This window comes from Lethenteron reissneri, chromosome 44 (assembly GCF_015708825.2).
Source record: "Lethenteron reissneri isolate LAM-NWPU_2019-01 chromosome 44, ASM1570882v1, whole genome shotgun sequence".
In the NCBI taxonomy this organism is placed as follows: Eukaryota; Metazoa; Chordata; class Hyperoartia; order Petromyzontiformes; family Petromyzontidae; genus Lethenteron; species Lethenteron reissneri.
The window spans coordinates 621,679-636,996 of NC_083822.1; the positions used below are offsets into that span (position 1 = coordinate 621,679).

At 48.9% G+C, this 15,318-nt stretch overlaps 1 protein-coding gene across 1 annotated transcript in view; it reads left to right on the forward strand.

Moving 5' to 3' along the window:
• LOC133353675 (tudor domain-containing protein 1-like) overlaps positions 1-12,954 on the forward strand; it is a 45,154-nt gene extending 32,200 nt beyond the window's left edge. Inside the window, exons 6-8 of the mRNA XM_061570105.1 lie at positions 557-778; positions 2,697-2,883; positions 12,710-12,954. Coding sequence (XP_061426089.1) covers positions 557-778; positions 2,697-2,883; positions 12,710-12,832 — 532 coding nt within the window. The 3' untranslated portion in view covers positions 12,833-12,954. The remainder of the gene's footprint in view (positions 1-556; positions 779-2,696; positions 2,884-12,709) is intronic.
• Positions 12,955-15,318: the final 2,364 nt, after the last annotated feature.

Consider the following 15,318-nt stretch of genomic DNA (forward strand, 5'->3'; position numbering starts at 1 on the left):
ACGGAAAGACAAATTCGCCCGTTTTCTCATGAAAATAGGTACATTTCTAAATATCACTGTCCTGATCACAAAAGCAACGTTTTTGGGGAATAATAGCCATTTTCTATACTTGTTAGGTATAAGCAATTATGAAATAATACTTATTACCCAGGAACAACAATTTTGTTACGTAGTGTAATCAACAAAGTTGTGTGCAAAGCGAGACTAATTATATTTGGTAAAGCAACAGTCTGCGATCACACGTGAGAGGCGTACGCAAGCTGAACAAAGACTGAGGCGCGTGGGTAGCATCTGGAAGCATCCAGCTGCATCCCGATGCCTTGTTCGATGATGCTACGCAGAGGCAGCTGCACAATTGCGTATTCCTACTCGGGCGACGTAGTTCACTCTGATTGCGTTATATCCAATTCGCATCTGCGTTATAAAAAATGCGTCCTCTCATACATTCATCGCGTTGTATCCAATATACGTTATGAAGAGAACACGGACCGTTACCGGCGTATTTTAGTAGCTACTTGTAGAGCATGGGGCGTTTATCTCTTTGGTGTTACCGCAGCTCGTTGTCCATGGAGGAGTTGAAGTTGGCGAAAGAAAGAGCGGCGGTGCAGGCGGACATGCCGGAGGGGCCATGTGGCGTAGAGGCTGCGGCTGTGTGGTGGTCGGGCCGAGCTCGCCGCGGCACGACGACGATGCCGACTCATGCCTTCGTCTCCTTCGTCAGGTCCCCCGCCTCCTTCTACCTGCAGCCCGACGAAGCGCTCGGAAATTTTCTACCCACGTGAGCATCACCGCTCTCCCCCTCGCCTCTGCGGTCGCTCAGCTCGTCTCCGTATGCGCGATGTTGCGTGGTCTCGTGTTTATTGTGTTTCTCTTTTTCCGAAACTAACGTCTATAAACTAAACTTTTCTTTTACAGGTAAGTACCCACTGAGCTATATATATAGCTCTTTTTCAGAAGTAAACTTGCTACAAATAATAGCTCAACAAAGGGGCTTATCATGTAGAAATTTATAGTAGCCAAATATTCTTAAGGCATCTTGAATCTAAATGTGGCTGGAAAAACCAGAGGACCCAGAGAAAAATCAACATGACCACGGAGGGAACATGCAAACTCCAAATATACAGCAGGCATCAGTATCGGGATGGAACCCACGACCTCCTGTATACCAAGCGAGCTAGTTAACATCTCGCAACCGTGGAACTATCCTGCCGACCACCGTCCAACATTCACAAGGTTCAGCAATTCCCTTCGTGGCCGCGCGGAACACGCTGCTGCAGATAATGTTTTAGAGGGCGTGCACACAGTACCCACAGTTCCCACAGTGTCCACCCCCTACCCACAAGCCTCATCCTTCCCTACTTCCTATCCACAAGCCTCACGCCTCACCACCCCCTACCCACAAGCCTCACATCTCACCACCCCCTACCCACAATCCTCACCCTTCCCTATCCCCTAACCACAGCCTCACTCATCCCCTACCCACAAGCATACAAGTGCCACTCGCGCAGGCGCCACGTGCACGGATGCCATGCAGGCAGGCCAAATACATAGCTGCAGTACTCAGGATTGCTTTATCAGATCCCCAGTAAGTCTGCGCTACGGCTAACATTGTAGATCGAGGCGCAGACAGCCGAGTTAAACGTTTGCTCTACATGGAGCGTTAATGGCCTGCCGCCATTCCGAACAAGTGGAAGCGTGCCGAGCAGCGTGGAAGCGTGCCGAGCAGCGTCAAAGCGAGCCGCCTTGAGTTGGGCGAGAACGTAGACAGCCCTGACCACGGAGACGTGGCTCGTTTGGATAACGCGACGACTCTCGGTCGCGAGATTTTACTTGATCGGCGTTGCGACTCGTTGGGGCCGCTCCGTGTCAATGACCCGCGGCGGTCTCGACTGTTGCCCAGCCCAGGACTCTGGGCCTCGATCTGCCATGCAGAGCCAACACCCTCCAAAACGTTGACCTGCAGCACGTTGTGTGGCCGCAAGGGAATTGCTGAATGTTACGAGTAACGTTGGACTGGTGGCCCGCGGAATGGACTAGAGAAACAAATTTTCTATTCATAAAAAAATTAATGGTATCTATTTGGTGTTTGAACATCTTAACACCTGTTTTATTGCCAGAAAGGGTTAAACCTATTCTTATTTTTTACACGCTTTTTATTAACTCACTCTATCGTTGTTGTTGTATCCTCAAATCTTTTAACTCAATTTTAACCCACTTCCCAATGTGGTATCGACTGCAAACTTGGTATACTTATGTCATACTGATGACAATACTATATTCTACCATAAAAAAATAAACATTATTTTTTATACATTATGTTTTGGCTTGGGTCTAATTGTCCACGGTAAACTGACGTTGGCTGTAATTGACCATGGTCCCTTACGTTATGGCAAGCTTTGGGGCCACTTCTTGGAGTCGTGGAGTTCTGCCATTACTCGTACATTTCATAAAAGCGTGTTTAAAAAAAAAATATTACTTAATATACTTCGATGCTGGAAAATAGGTCCCATGATAATTTTTTATTTTTGTTTCCACAAATGACCAAACTCCTCCCGAAGTCTTCGTAATAGCCGTGCTTCATTGCTTTGTGTAGCAGCGCCACCGTGTGGATGGAGCCTCGTAGCACTTGGACTGTGGCGTTTTTTAAATTGTGTGTGGACATTGCGTTGCGCCCTGTGTGTGTGCGAGGCGCGCAGGCTGAAGGAAGTGCTGGAGGAGCGATTTGGTGGGAAGCCGCGGCCGCTCGCTCAGGGCAGAGCGGCCGCTGCGCCGGCGTCTGGCGCCGATTTTGCCGAGGGCTCGCTGTGCGCTCTGTACAGCACAAACCACCACACCTGGGCCAGGGCCCGGATCCAAAGCCTCCGTCCTGATGGTCAGATTCAGGTCTGTTCCCATGGCCGAGTTGATGTTTACATTCACGCTGAGCAATGAGTTGATTGCAACCTAGAGATGTAAAGTAGCAGACAGGCCACTTCTGTCACCAGGTCTTTTAGCTGCGTTCCAACCAAGGTTTTTTCTATATTCTTTGGTTCTTCTGGTAAAGTCATGTAGGAAAAAATAAATCGCGACGTTTCGATTGCAACACAAGCAATCATTATCAGGTGGGAAAACCACAGCAAGAATTTTTTTGTTGAATTGGGAGAGAGATGCCGTGGCAAGAGGTGTTATATAGGTAAGAAAGGGGGAGGGGCAACGGGGGAGAGAGGGGGAGTTTGGGGTAGGGGGAGGGGAGCGCTGCGTGGATGCTAGGAGAGGGACGTGAAGCTGGACGGGGGAAATTGGGCGGGGTTGGAAGTGGGAGGCCGAGAGAGCTGGGGATGCGCGGGGGGGGGGGGGTTTAACTCGGAAAAAATTACCCCTAAAAACAAAGTTTTTCACTATAAATCCTTTATATGCGTGGCGGCTAGAGTCCTCTCGTCCTCTGGCTTGAGATGGCTGCCACCTATGGGTCAGATGATTGGCAGCATTAAGCAATTGGTAATTAAATATTTTACAAAAATTCCCTAAACAGTGTAAAAATTTGGAACAAAAATTTTCACGAAAATTAATTGTCACGCACAACGAGTCTGTGTGCAAAATGTCAGCTCGATTGGATCACGGGAAGTGGGTTAAAAAAACGACCGAAAGATTTGCACGGTCGTAAGCACGCAAGCACACAAGCAAGCAAGCGAACTTAATATAAAGGATTTAAAAATAGACTAGTACCCGGCAGATATAATAAAGACAACAACCATAAAGCAGTTAGGGTTTTACCTGGTTAATAACACCCAATGATTGCTCAATTTATAGCCATCTTCTTGGTTGAAGTTATGTCTGTTTATATATCTGGATGGCTTCATGAACAAACCTTTGATAGTAGCCCGAAGGTTTGCAGAGTACCTTGGTCTCGGAAAAAAACAATATCATGCGAGCCCACAGCGTTATAACAATGGTCAGCTATGGCAGAGGTATTGGTTCTGCCGTGTTTCAGATCTGCCTTGTGTTCGCAGACACGGTCCGAGACATGTTATGTTTCCCCGATGTAACTGCTGCCGCAGGTACAACTCAGTTTGTAAACTCCAGGATATTGCATGTCAGAAATGACATCCTTCACAGATGGGATTAGATCACAGATTTTGTGTACTGTATTGAATCGAACCTGGATCTTGTGTTTGTTTAAGATTTTGGATAAAAAATTTGTAACACCTGCTATGTATGGTTACATGATGGTTTTGATTGGCTTCTTAGGGGGTTGTTTCTCTATGGTTGGAGAAACAGCTTTGCAAATTATGCGGTCCCAGTACCAATTCATCTTGAGGGCTTGGTGTACGTGTTCCAGTTCACTGCCTAGGTGGTGTTGGTCGGAAATGCAGTGGGCCCTATGGTGTAGTGCTTTGATGAGGGAATTCTTCTGTGCCGGATGGTGGTGGGAATCAGGTTTCAGATAGGAATCTTGTGGGTGGATATCCTGTAGACAGTGTCCCAACGAGCCGTCAGGTCTCTTTAACAAAACATCCAGGAAAGGTAGCTTACCATCCACAAAAGTGTAATCTACATATCTCTTCCACAAGGAAGGACGTAGGGTGGATGTCTGGATGGCATCTGTTTCAAATTTATCCATGTAAACATTTGCTATCTCCGGTGATAAGGGGGAACCCATGGGGGTACCTTCATTTTGTTTGTAGAAAGTACCATTCCAGGTACAGTAAGTGTTGGTAAGGCAGTGCCTAACCAGAGTAGGTCAATCAGGATTCAGTCCATGTTGGACTAAGTTTTCTATTATTGCTAAGGTGTCAGGTACAGGAACCTTGGTGAACAGAGAAACTACATCAAAGCTGACAAACAAAGCATCTGGTGACAGTGAAATGCCCTTGATTAGAGAGATGAAGTGAGCTGAGTTACATACTGCTGAGGTAGTCCTGCCCGTGAATGGAAGCAAGGTGTCAGACAGAAACCAGGCCAGTTTGTAGGTAGGTGAGTGGATAGTGGAAACGATGGGCTGAAGTGGAGAGTACCTTCTTTATGGAGTTTAGGAAGACCATAGAATCTGGGTGGTCTAGTAGCAGAAGGTTTTAGGGAGAGCCGTTTGAATGGTTCGATTAGAGAAGTCGAACTGGTAGTGATATTGTTGGTTTTTGTAGCCAGGCGGTTAGTAGGATCTTTGTTGATTTTGGTGTAACTGCCATCATTAAGAAGGTCCTGTATTTTGTTGTTGTATGTGCTTTTATCCATGATGACAGTAGCATTGTCCTTGTCGGCCGAGAGGATGACTGTCATCTCTCTTTTTCAATTTTGCGAATTCAGAGCGCTCGTCTTTGCTGATGTTACTAATGGGTTTCTTAGCATTTTTAAGGATGATGGCAATTTCAGATCTAGCAACGTCTGTCACGATGTGTCCCCAAGCCTTTTGAGGGCGACGTCGACCTGGGCGATTATATCATCCACTGGGATATATTTAGGGGTGACTGCGAAATTCAACCATTTAGCTAGTACCGATTTTAGGCTGTCGGAAATTGGGAACATCTAACTTTTTAACGTGTGGCTCTGGATTCTTTTTGACAGGAGGTTGAATTTAGCTATCAAATTAATTTTACATTTGGTTGACATTGAATTAGCAGAGGAGACTGTCATGTTATCTACATGGTCCTAATCAGAAGTCGACATTTTATCTGTTAAATTTAAGTGTGATTGTAAGAGAGTCTTGTCTAAATGATCAAGTTCAAATCGGAGCAATCTTATTCTCTCTGAGATTAGCGATAGGCTGGCTTTAAACAAGATCCGTTTAGCGTTGGGAGAAGTGACAGCAGCAGATGTCAGTGTAAATGCGATCGGTATTACCTTAGTGTTGCGGCATCTCTTGAGAAAGGTTAGCGACTCGATCAGGTGAGCCTTCTTGTTTCGTAGTCTGTTAATAGCTCTAACAGATGTGTGAAAACCCTCCCCGTAGAGGCGGTCCAATATAGATTTGAAGCTTTCGTGACTGCAGGAATCCATACTCTTTGGTTCTTTCGGTAAAGTCATGTAGGTATAATATAAAATAAATCACGACGTTTCGATTGCTTGTGTTGCTTGTGTTGCAATCGAAACGTAGTGATTTATTTTATTTTATACCTACGTGACTTTACCGAAAGAACCAAAGAGTATGGATTCCTGCAGTCATGAAAGCTTCAAATCAAGGTTTTTTTCTGTTCCCGCACCTCCAATTAGCACAGTTGGCTACGTACGTTGCGAAAGAAGTTCAACATATATATTTGTAAGCTTGTTTACCCCAGGAAGGCCTGAGTTGAGTCAAGACTCAGTATAACACATAGGCTTTCACAACCATTATCCATATTAGAGGTTTTTGATTTAGATCACGTAAATAAAAATGTGTTAAATCTGCCACCACGTGACATAGCTAATCAGTAAGGTTTGTCACGTAATCAAACGTGCAAATTCATTACTAGTTCAGCACATTGGTGTGTTTTGAGAGTAAACCCCCAACATTTACAATTTGAGTACAACGTTTTGTCAGTTATTTCAACTCACAGCAACAGGCGATAGCTGGGGTTGTTGAGAAATCTACCTGCTTCGCTCTTAGATAAATGTGATGTCGTCACTTGAGGCAATCAGGCACGAAGGCCAGAGGGGGGGGGGGGTTAATAAAAATTACAATGGATATCCAATACCGGTTGGGTTATTCATAGGATAATCAACGTACATTATATGTTCACATTATGCATGCACACCTTGCATGTCCATCCTGCCGTTTTTGGGTGCAAGAAATACTTTTTTTTATGATTCCAGCGTTCAGATAGTTGGCCAGTACCAGTTACGTTGCCATGGCGTGTTGTAGGCTGAAGCATTCACGCATCACCTCTGTGCGACCAACTGTCCGTCTGCCCTTCTCGCTATGGTGGGGATCATATTCTTAGGTTTTTTTGGTAAAGTCACGTAGGTAAAAAATTAAAATTAATAAAAGTAAAATAAAAATAAAAATCACGACGTTTCGGAGGCAACACAAGCTTCCGTCTTCAGGTGGAACCGTCACAGCACGATAGCTGTATCAAGTAAATGAGAGATTACAAGAGATACCACTCCGTATATATAATGGTTGAGGGGGGGGGGATGGGCCAGGAACGGCCCACTTTTTATTATTATGGTAAGGTGCGGCTTGAGACTACGACTAGACTACATAACAAATGACTGAGCCTTTATTATGGTGAGGTGCGGCCTGAGACTACGGCTAGCCTACATAACAAAATGCTGCAAATGAGACCGAGCCTCTGCCATGTAGATGGTAAAAGCACAAAAGCAGGTCAGGAAGAAACAGCCTCCTGCTATGTTGTTTGGTGGGTAAAACTTATAGCAGGAAACCAGTGTGAAAAAAGAAGTGAAACCTGGTGAAACAAAACTGGCTGTCTATCAGTAACCTGTACAGTAACTCAAGAATAGTTGTCTGTCAAATAAGATGTTCCAAATAAGTGTAGTTAAATCTTTTTTGCATGGTTAATCACATCTTTCCAATGATTACTCAGTTTGTAACCATCATCACGGTTGAAATTATGTCTGTGTTTGTATATTTGTATGGCTTAGTGTACAAACCTTTGATGGTAGCCAGGAGGTTTGCAGAGCACCTTGGTCTCGGAAAAGACAATTTCATGAGAGTCCACAGAGTTGTAGCAATGCTCGGCAACGGCCGAAGAATCAGTTCTGCCGTGTTTCAGATCTGATTTGTGCTCGCCGACACGATCAGAGACATGACGTTTCGTTTATCCAATGTAGCAATCACCACAACTGCAACTCAGTTTGTAGACTCCAGGATACTGTAAGTCAGGAACGACATCCTTCACAGATGGAATCAGATCACAGATTTTATGCACTGTACTGAATTGGACTTGGATCTTATGTTTGTTTAGAATTTTGGAGATCTTTTTGGTCACGCCTGCTATGTATGGTAACGTGATAGTTTTGGTTGGAGTTTCATGTGGCTGTTTCTGTATGGTGGGAGAAACAGCTTGGCGGATGGTGCGGTCAGAGTATCCTTTCATCCTGAGGGCCCGATGTACATGTCTTAATTCACCGGCCAGGTGGTGTTGGTCAGAAATGCCATGAGCTCTGTGGTATAGCGTTTTGATGAGAGCATTCTTTTGAGATGGGTGGTGGTGGGAATCCGGTTTCAAGTAGGAATCTGTGTGGTTGGCTTTCCTGTAGACAGAATGTCCCAAGGATCCGTCAGGTCTCCTCTCAAACAGAATATCTAAGAATGGTAGTTTACCATCTTTCTCCGCTTCCATGGTGAATCTGATGGATGGGTGTCTGGAATTGATGTGGTCCAGGAAGTGGTTCAATGCTGGGAGGCCATGTGGCCAAATGACGAAAGTGTCATCCACATACCTCTTCCACAGGGAATGGCGCAGGGTGGATGTCTGGATGGCGTCTGATTCAAACTTTTCCATGAACATGTTGGCTATCACTGGTGACAAGGGGGATCCCATAGAGGTACCCTCATTCTATTTGTAGAAGGTGCCATTCCAGGTAAAATAGGTGTTGGTGAGGCAATGCCTAACCAGCGCAGGTACATCAGAATTCAATCCATGTTGGACCAAGTCCTCAATTATTGTTAGGGTGTCCGGTACTGGGACTTTGGTAAACAGAGATACTACATCAAAACTGACGAGGATGTCATCCGGAGATAGTACCATGTCCTTAACCATAGAGACTAATTGGGTTGAGTTGAGTACTGCCGAAGAGGTCTTGCCTGTGAAGGGGAGCAGAGTATCTGATAGAAACGGGCTAGTTTGTAGGTAGGAGAGTTTATCGTCGACACGATGGGTCGTAGCGGGGTGCCTTCTTTATGGATCTTGGGAAGACCATAGAGTCTGGGAGGTCTTGCCGCCGATGGTTTTAGAGAGGGACGTTTGGTTGGTTCGATTAGGGAAGTTGAACTCGTGATGATTTTGTTGGTTTTTGTCGTTAGGTTATTAGTGACGGTTCCACCTGAAAACGGAAGCTTGTGTTGCCTCCGAAACGTCGTGATTTTTATTTTATTTTTATTTTACTTTTATTAATTTTAATTTTTTACCTACGTGACTTTACCGAAAAAACCTAAGAATATGAATCCTTGCAGTCACGAAAGCTTCAAATCTAGAATTAATGCCCTCTATGGGGAGGAATTCCACCTATCTGTTAGTTTTTAACAGACAACGAGACAAGAAGTCACAGCTTAATTTCAAAATCGTGGATAATCCAAAATATTAATCTTCCATGGATCTCTATGCCAAAACCCACTAAAGTATAGGGGTATAAGTTATGTTTAAGTTAAGAAAATGTAGTTTGTTAATGAATAAAACTAAATTTGTAGAACTCACAATCGATCGATGCGCGTGCTCAATGATAACAATTACCTGCTCCTGCGCAGACGACACGGCCCACAAAGGGGCCAGCAGCAGAGCCACGTCAATCAATATCGATCAGTGCAATGGACAGTTTTAGGTAGTTGCATTTACTGAGCTGACCATGGTGGAGGCACGTGCCTGTAAACTCATGGGGTTGAGAGGTGGTAGTATGGAAAGTTGGGGCACGTGATTTGTTAGTGTGGCCCTGTAAATGTTGTCCCCTTGTGCTCGTGGGCTTTCGCTCATTACTCAGTGCTGCAAAGCAGTGGCAATGGGAGCCAAGTGCAGTAGACTTGATTATCCGCGCTAATCAGGGGAGGACTTCTGCAGATAATTCAAAATCGCGGATATCCAAAAATCTCCATTTTCTGTGGATTTCTATGCCACAAAATAAATTAGTGGGTAAATCACTCAATCAAGCACAATTGACAATTTCAATTGCTACTCTTTCGATTTAAAATGAATACTAACGATCGACCGACCGATGATGCTGCGTGCTCAGTAACAACTTTCCTGCTTCTGCGCAGAAGACTCGGCCTACTAAGTGGACAGCAGCAGAGCCATGCCAATCACCATCAATCACACTCCACCCACTGTTGTAAAGATCTGCAACTACTGTACTGTAGAGGCGATCACGTGGGTTTTGGATTAACCGGAGCAACATATTTGCACGGTTTAAGCACGTGACTTATAATTAACATTTCCAAGAATAACAATGTAGAAATGTTTTTAGATTATTTATTTGGGTTTCAGGGAAAATCAAAATCTCAGGTGCGTGGTTAATCCGTAAATCGGATAATCGACAACTGTATATTAGCCTCCTTTTAGCCATTGTGTGACTTAACATACTTGGCAGATGACGTTGCGTGGAGACATCGGGCGACACCAGGGCAGGACCCAAGTCACTCATCCATCATCTTCATCAGCCATGATCTATCCGCTGATGGATAATAACCAAAAAACGACACCTCTCTAATGTGGGTTTGTCATCTAATCCACACTTTCCTCTTCTGCATCTTTCCCAGCAGGCATTTCTCTCTGCGCTTTCACAATCTGCGCTCTGCTCTATCCCCAGCTGCATTAGAGCTCAATGCGATTTGTCCAACTTGCGTTCCCCCCTCCAATCCACACCTTTTCCTCTCTCTGTCTTATCCTTGTTCCGAGCGTGCATCTCTGTTTTTATCATCATGATTATCATCACTGCTGCGTAAAGCTCAAATTTGTGTCTCTAATTTGCCCGTGTTGTGTAATCTACTCTGTACCTTTGTCTGTGTCTCAGTGTAATTTCCAGCATCCCATCTCTCCACGCCACTGTGAACAGCTGTCTCTTTTCTTGCACTCTCCGTTTTCATTTGTTGTCCACGTTTCTGATTTCCATGTGTCATTGCGACAGTGGGTACCCATCACAGTGCATAGTCTGCCTGGGTGAGGTATGGTGCAGGGTTTATAACGTAGGAGGCTTTCGCTCCAATGTTGTCCATAAGAGAAGTTGATTTATTATTTTGGGTTGGATCGCGTAGATCTAAATGTGTCGTTAAACCTGCCATCCCACACAACACTGCCAATTAGTCAGGTTTGTTACGTTAACAAAATGTGCCAAATTCAGTACACACGGTGTGTATTTGTAATGCGAGCAAGGATTGAGGGGGGGCGGAGTCTGGGTCACGTGGGGAGTGGGTGGAGTTAGGGTCACGTGGGAGAGAGGATTTAGGGGGAGAACCGGAAGGGAAAAGGGGAGTTGAGACGGAGTGAAACAGGAGGAGACCACGCTGGGCAGGACGGAGAGAGTGGCGCGGTCGCCACGCGGTGGGAGACGTCGACACCGTCAGCCATCGGTGTCAGACGCAGAGAGCTCGCAGCTGTGGGAGGCTAGCTGTGTACGGGGCAGCAGTGAAGCTAGAGAGCGGAGCAGCGTTGTGGCTGCAAGGTGGAGCAGCAGGGAGACTGCATATCGGAGCAGCAGGGAGACTGCATATCGGCGCAGGAGGGAGACTGCATATCGGCGCAGGAGGGAGACTGCATATCGGAGCAGCCGAGTGGCTGTGGAGAGATCGTCGGGAGGGACGCGGGCCTGAGCGAGGACGCCGTGGTAACGAGATTCTACGAACCCAATAAAGGACAACGGAGATCGACATCTGAGAGAGAGTCCTTTATTACATATTGGAGAGAAAACCGACAACATTTACAAATCAAGTACCGTGACGTACCGACAGTAATTACACATCAACCTTCATCAAGTTGTTTACGTAACAAACCTTACTAATTGGCTGTGTCGGGTGGTGGCGGGTTTGATGACACATTAATTTTCACGCGATCCAACCCAACAAAAACCTCTTTTGGATGGTATTGCGTCATGAAACTACTACTACGTGTTAAAAGGCGCTAGGCCACTACCGTACGACACAGTCTCAGCAGCTGTGACGCCATTTACAATGCATTACCCAGGGTCGCAGCTCGAGACTGACGCAGAGTCACAGGAGGTGAGAGTCTTGGCTGGCTTTCTCCGAGTCCCCAGCTTCCTCACCAGTGCCCGTGTCTGCTGCTCGGTCTCAGGGCAGCTTGGTCTGCGTGCTGCTGTTCTGACCCGGGATCGCAGCGGCACACAACGTGAGGCAGGCACGGGGCCACACCCCAGTCTCTGATGTGCAGGGTATTCACTAAACTCTGAAGAGAATATTTAGTGAAGTAAATAAATTCTGTGCTGGCATCTTAGAGATCCTCCTTCACTCACTGCTGCTGTTTCGGCTCCTGCTCGCTCCTCATCTGAGCTGCCTTTTCATCGGGGTTGCCTCACACCCCTTTGTCTTCGCTCTGGACTAGGCGGGGCCTCCTGACACTCGGCCAAAACCTAAAATGACCACTTGTGGTTCTTGGGCAAATACAGAGAGGGTGTTTTTCGTTGTTTGTGTCTCTCTACAGTAAGTGTGGCTTTACTATTGAGTAGTGAGGCTTATGGGTAGAGAGGGAATTGCTACATGTTGAGCTTAATGTCGGAGCAGTGGGGGGTGGGCATGGACGAGAGAAACAACTTTACCAGGTTCAAAACTTTATTTCATGATAACATTACATTTGGGAGCAGAAACCGAAAGAGACTGCAAACGAGACGGTCAAAGCAAGATGAGAGACTGCATTATTTTCCATCGACGCATGACCCACTTGTTGTGATCATTCCTAAAATCGGGGAGGGTGGGGTGGATGGATGGAGGCGCCCGTTGCGAATTGTGAATCGCCACGCTTCTTGCCGACACTCCACCTGGGCTCCTCGCTCAAACGACTGACTAATTAACTAACTTGACTGACTAACTTGACACACCTGCGTGTGGTTTGTCACACCGCCCGGTCTCCGTGTGCAGGTGCTGCTGCTCGACTACGGAGACGCGGCGGTGGTGGCGCCGAGCGAGCTGCGCCCCATAGACGCGGCGTGCAGCCGCTACCCCGCCATGGCGGTGCACTGCTGCCTCGCTCGCTTGACGTAAGCGCTCCCACACAACCCGCGTTCACACTGCCGCGGCAGAAGTGCGCGCGTGTGTGAACGATGTAACATGTTATAACCCTTTCCTTTCACACGTTGGCAATTTGCCTGAAGCCGGCCTGTCCGCATGGCCAGAAACATGGTCTTGTGATTTTCCTGAAGGTTTCATGAATCTCATCTCCATCCAATCATCTCCCCCCGTGGATTTGCTTGATTCATGTGTAGAGGAGTAGTGGAGAGTGGTGGCGTCGTGTGCGCTGTCAGGTGCGGTGACCTCACGGGACGTGGGGTCGCACGCGCTGGGCAGTGCACGCGACATCACCCCTCCGAGGGTATATAAGGGAGACCCCGTAACGTAAGCGGGGTCACTATAGGAACGGGGATAGTAAACAGGGTGAAGAGGGAACCAGGGATAGTGAGAGGGATCAAATAGGGAGTCTGGGGAGAAGCCGGTGGTAGCCGAAGAGGTGCTTCTCTCTCCGGTCGGTGGAGTCGGCAGACTCCACGATCCGACACGAGAGAGAGACCGGAGCTAGCCGGCAGGGACCCAGACTCAGAGTAGGACCCCTAGCCCCTGGGAGTTGTGTACCCTGTGTAGTTTTGACCAAGAGTAATAAACCCTGGCGGAAGCCCCTAACCATACCTCCGTCTCCGAGTACGTCCGTCGGTAGCTTCTCTACAACTGGTGTCAGAGTGTCTGCACTGCTGCTACAATGTTTACATCGGGAGCGGAGCGCAAGAACCCAGCGACGGGACGATCGGAGGATGAAGACGGCGGGGAGGAGGCTTCGGCAGTGACCCCGGAGTCCGGGGCTCCGGTGACAGGCCCCGAGAAGACGACGGGCGGGGGTGCCAGCTCGCCGCCACCACCGCTGGAGACAGGGAGCACCCCTGCAGACCTGCTGAGGCAGCTCCTGCAGGCGATCGCGCAGCTCTGCGCCCGTCTCGACATCGCGGAGGCGAAGTTGGGTCCTCCCGGTCCGCACTCGGGATGGGAGCAACTGTCAACTGCCGGGACGCCGCGAGAGGCGGCCGCCATCTTCGCCGCGACGCCCCAGCTGGCTATTTTGCCTGCGACGTCGCCAGCGGCGGCCATGTTGGTTGGGGCGCCTCAGGCGGCCGCCATTTTAACTGCGACGCTGCAGGTGGCGGCCATTGTTCATGCGACGCCGCACGTCGGCGCCATGGCTGCCATGGCAACTGCGACGCCGTTGTCCACCGTGGGTGCCGCCGCGACTTCGTGCCACACCGCGCGCGCGGGGTCTGCCAGCGGCGATGCCACAGCTCCGCACCATGCTGCGCCCGCCGGGGGAGCCCCAGGTACGTCCGGGGCTCCACACCTCGCCGCACCACGGGAGTTGCCGAGGGTGCCGCCGTGGTTCCGGCCATCGCCGCGCTGGCGGGGTACGCTGCGGGTGTCGCCGTGGCCCCGTGCATCGCTGCCGCGGCTCCTCACGATGCCGCGCCGCGGAAGTTGCCGCGGTTCCGAGCATCGCCGTGCCTGCGGGGTTTGGCGCGCCCGCCACCGCGGCTGCTATAGTTGCCGCGGCCGCGGGGTGGGCCGAGGGTCACGCCGGGGCACCGCACCTCGCTGTGCATGCGGGGTTTGCCGCCGGCGACGCCGCACCAGGCTGCTATTTTACCTGCAGCGATCGCGGTGGGGGCCGCCGGCGACGACGCGGCCCCGCACCTCGCGGTGCCTGGGCGTTGCCATGCCGACGCCGCGGCTCTGCATCTTGCCGCGGCATGGGCAGCAGGAGCCGCCGCTCGGGCCGGCGCGCGCCTGGCAGGAGCTGCGTTGGGCTGCTGGGCTGCTGCGGCTCTCCCGGGGCCTGTCACTAGCTGGCACGGTGCCTGCCCTGGCGATTCGTGCCACATGGGGAGGCGTGCGCTCTGTTGATGGCCTGTGGAAACGCTGCCGTCGGCCTCCAGCCCTCATCGCTCAATTGTGTTATGTTGGCGTGTTTTGTCTAAGACTGCCCAATTGTCCGTTTTGGTGTGTTTTGTCTGGGCTGCTCAATTGTTCAATTGTTGTTTGTTGGTGTGTGTTGTCTGGGCCATCGGGATTCCGCCTTTGTATTGATGGCAGCGCGTGATGAGAGTTTCAAAGTTTTGAAATTTGATTGATTGTTGTCATGCTGCCTGGATGTTGTCGGTTGGTTGTGAATATGTTGGTTTGTGGTTCTGGGACTCCTCTACTTTTATATTGTTTACAGCCGAGTCGGCTGAATTTTTTTCACAGGGGGGGGTGATGTAGAGGAGTAGTGGAGAGTGGTGGCGTCGTGTGCGCTGTCAGGTGCGGTGACCTCACGGGACGTGGGGTCGCACGCGCTGGGCAGTGCACGCGACATCACCCCTCCGAGGGTATATAAGGGAGACCCCGTAACGTAAGCGGGGTCACTATAGGAACGGGGATAGTAAACAGGGTGAAGAGGGAACCAGGGATAGTGAGAGGGATCAAATAGGGAGTCTGGGGAGAAGCCGGTGGTA